The 2,597-nt window shown below is 41.2% G+C and overlaps 1 protein-coding gene across 1 annotated transcript; it reads right to left on the reverse strand.

Moving 5' to 3' along the window:
* Positions 1 to 574: 574 nt before the first annotated feature.
* LOC109460427 (olfactory receptor 56A4) lies at positions 575 to 1,570 on the reverse strand. Its single transcript, XM_019755823.3, has one exon. It carries the CDS (start codon positions 1,526 to 1,528, stop codon positions 575 to 577), a length of 954 nt encoding a protein of 317 aa, XP_019611382.3. The 5' UTR covers positions 1,529 to 1,570.
* Between the last annotated feature and the right edge of the window lie 1,027 nt (positions 1,571 to 2,597).

Genomic DNA, 2,597 nt, shown 5'->3' on the forward strand with positions numbered 1-2,597 from the left:
TCATTTAAAAAAAGGAAAGAACTACAGGAAATTCATACTATAGAGAAGTGGCATTAGATAAATACATTAACAAGATCTCACAGGTCTAGAGGAGGCAGAAGATGGCACATGTCATTCACTCAACTATAAGAATCAAAGTTCTGAAGCCAACTTCTGTATCTCCACAAGAGACCCATTCATGTCACAAAACAAGTTTCAGCTGTAACAGGTAGAACCAAAAGACCTATTATACATATCTAAGTATTAAGCAATTGAGAAAATTAAGAGACATTGAAAGTGGTTCTTTATTTGAAAATCAATCTCACTATAATTAAGCTAATATAATTATGGTTTGATAAATCCTTTCACATAGATGAGGTCAGGAGAAACTTCCAGGTGACTCCAGAATACAAAAAACTAAGGTTCCTGTCTACTCAGTAAAAAAACAGGAACAAGACGTGAATATCTCCATAATCAACTGAAACAATGAAGAAAGAAAAATCCAAACCTATTTCTGCAGTAACTATTTAAATTTTCTATGCATCATGAAAATCATTCCCCATTATCAATTTTTGTTCCCTAGGTCAGATCTCACTTATTTTACCTCTTTCAACCTCCTCAGCAGTTTCTGCATTCCCTGCTTGATCTCCTTGGTTCTCACACCATACACAATGGGGTTCAGAGCTGGAGGGATGAGGTGGTGCAGGATGTTAAGCAGGATGGGGACATCTGGGGGAATTCTCTTTCTGGCCAGGTTAGTGATGACCAGAACCAGCAGGACTGTGCTGAAGAAGAGGATGAGGATGAAGTGGGAACCACATGTGCTCAGGGCCTTGGCCGCAGCACCCTCAGCCTTGATCCTCAGCACAGCTTTCAGGATAAAGGAGTAGGAGAGCACAATAAGGATGAGGTCAGAGCCCAGTAGGGTCCAACCTGCCACAAACTGGTAGAGCCGGTTGAAGGTGATATCATCACAGGAGAGTTTGGACACAGACAGGTTAGTGCAGATGCAGTTCTTGATGATGGTCTCTGCACAGTATCTGAGTCTGGCAGAAAGGATTGGAACAGGAAGAGAAAAGAGGGCATTTCGGGCCACAACAAAGAGGGCAGCCCTAGCCACAAATTGGTCAGTGATGATGGATGAGTAGCGTAATGGGTGACAGATGGCCACATAGCGGTCATAGGCCATGACCATGAATGTGCAGGATTCCATGGTCAGGAAACTGTTCATGATGAACATTTGGAGGAAGCAGCCAGAAAAACTGATGGATTTATTGTCAAACCAGAAGATGGCCAGGACCTTGGGGATGACGGTGAGGCAGAGCACCATGTCCAGCAGAGAGAGGAGGCTGAGAAGGTAGTACATGGGCTGGTGCAGAGAGGCCTCCAGCCAGATGGTGATCAGGATGGTGGCGTTGGCTCCCATGGCCAGGAGGAAAAGGAAGCTGAGGGGCAGTGACAACCAGTGCTGCCAACTCTGGTAGTTAGGGAAGCAGGTGAGGAGGAATTCAGAGACTGGAGCAGTGGAGTAGTTGTTTGGCAATGCCATGTAAAGTATTCTGATCACAACTGACACTTCAGAAATCCTGGAATGTTTTCTGAATAGTAAGACAAAATAAATTGTAAGACAAAAATAAATCCATCCAGACATAATAAATACCCATGGAGAATTAACTCATTTTCCAAAGAACCATTGATAAATAATAGTAGTTAAGTGCCTGGTACTATTCTAAGTACTTGATAAATATAAACCCATCCATTCTGTTAAAAATCCTAAAAGTAGAAGACAGTAAGATGACCATATTTCTTATTTGCCTGGCATAATTCCCATTAATGCCCCTTTTCACTCTTAATATAAGTTTCCCAACTTGGTTGATGAATTACATGATCATCCCTTTTATGAGATATTACCATTGTTATTCCACTTTTACATGTGAGGAAACAAAGGCAAATGTAAGTAAAATCATTTTACTAAAATCACAGTAGTGATGCCATGATGTGCAACTATAAAGTCAGAATTACAGCTCTTACTACCTTTTCTATCTCTATAAACAAAAACACTTATGCAGGCTATGCTACTACAGCAGATCAGCCATAGGCTTCAAACAAATGCCTGCCCCTTCCTTCCTCCAGGAGAGAACATCACAGGCAAAGGAGAAATTAGACATAAGTACACCACCAGAAAATATCTGAAGACTTCATTAGAGTTATGAGTATCATTTGTGCAGGAAATAGCACCTTAGAGAAGCTATGAAAAGGTTTCCTAATGTCTTAGGCAAGCAGTTGAGAACAACAAATTTCAGGAGTCAGTGGATTTGATGCAACTGTACTATTCCAAGAGTGAGTGATATGAGCACCTGTTGTCGTCATCTGATTCCATGTGGATTCTCCATCAGTCCCAAACACAGACTAAACAGCTTCTCATGGGTTCCTGGCTTGGTACACTATAAGTAGTTACAAACAAATTCAAGACACTTATGAGATAACCTTTTATATGGTTGCCGTGCTAAAGCCTATCTCATAACATTAATTGATCTACCACAGTGACACTATTTGTTTTCAATGCTCGGAGGAAGTCCAACCTCCGCCAGTTTTTGTCAACAATGGTAGAGGTCCTG

Source organism: Rhinolophus sinicus, chromosome 14, assembly GCF_057876585.1.
Source record: "Rhinolophus sinicus isolate RSI-liver-muscle chromosome 14, RSI-T2T, whole genome shotgun sequence".
Lineage (NCBI taxonomy): Eukaryota > Metazoa > Chordata > Mammalia > Chiroptera > Rhinolophidae > Rhinolophus > Rhinolophus sinicus.

What these genes read in the sequence shown, in the direction of transcription:
- LOC109460427 (XM_019755823.3), bottom strand. Translation starts at nt 1,528, where the DNA reads ATGGCATTGCCAAACAACTACTCCACTGCTCCAGTCTCTGAATTCCTC.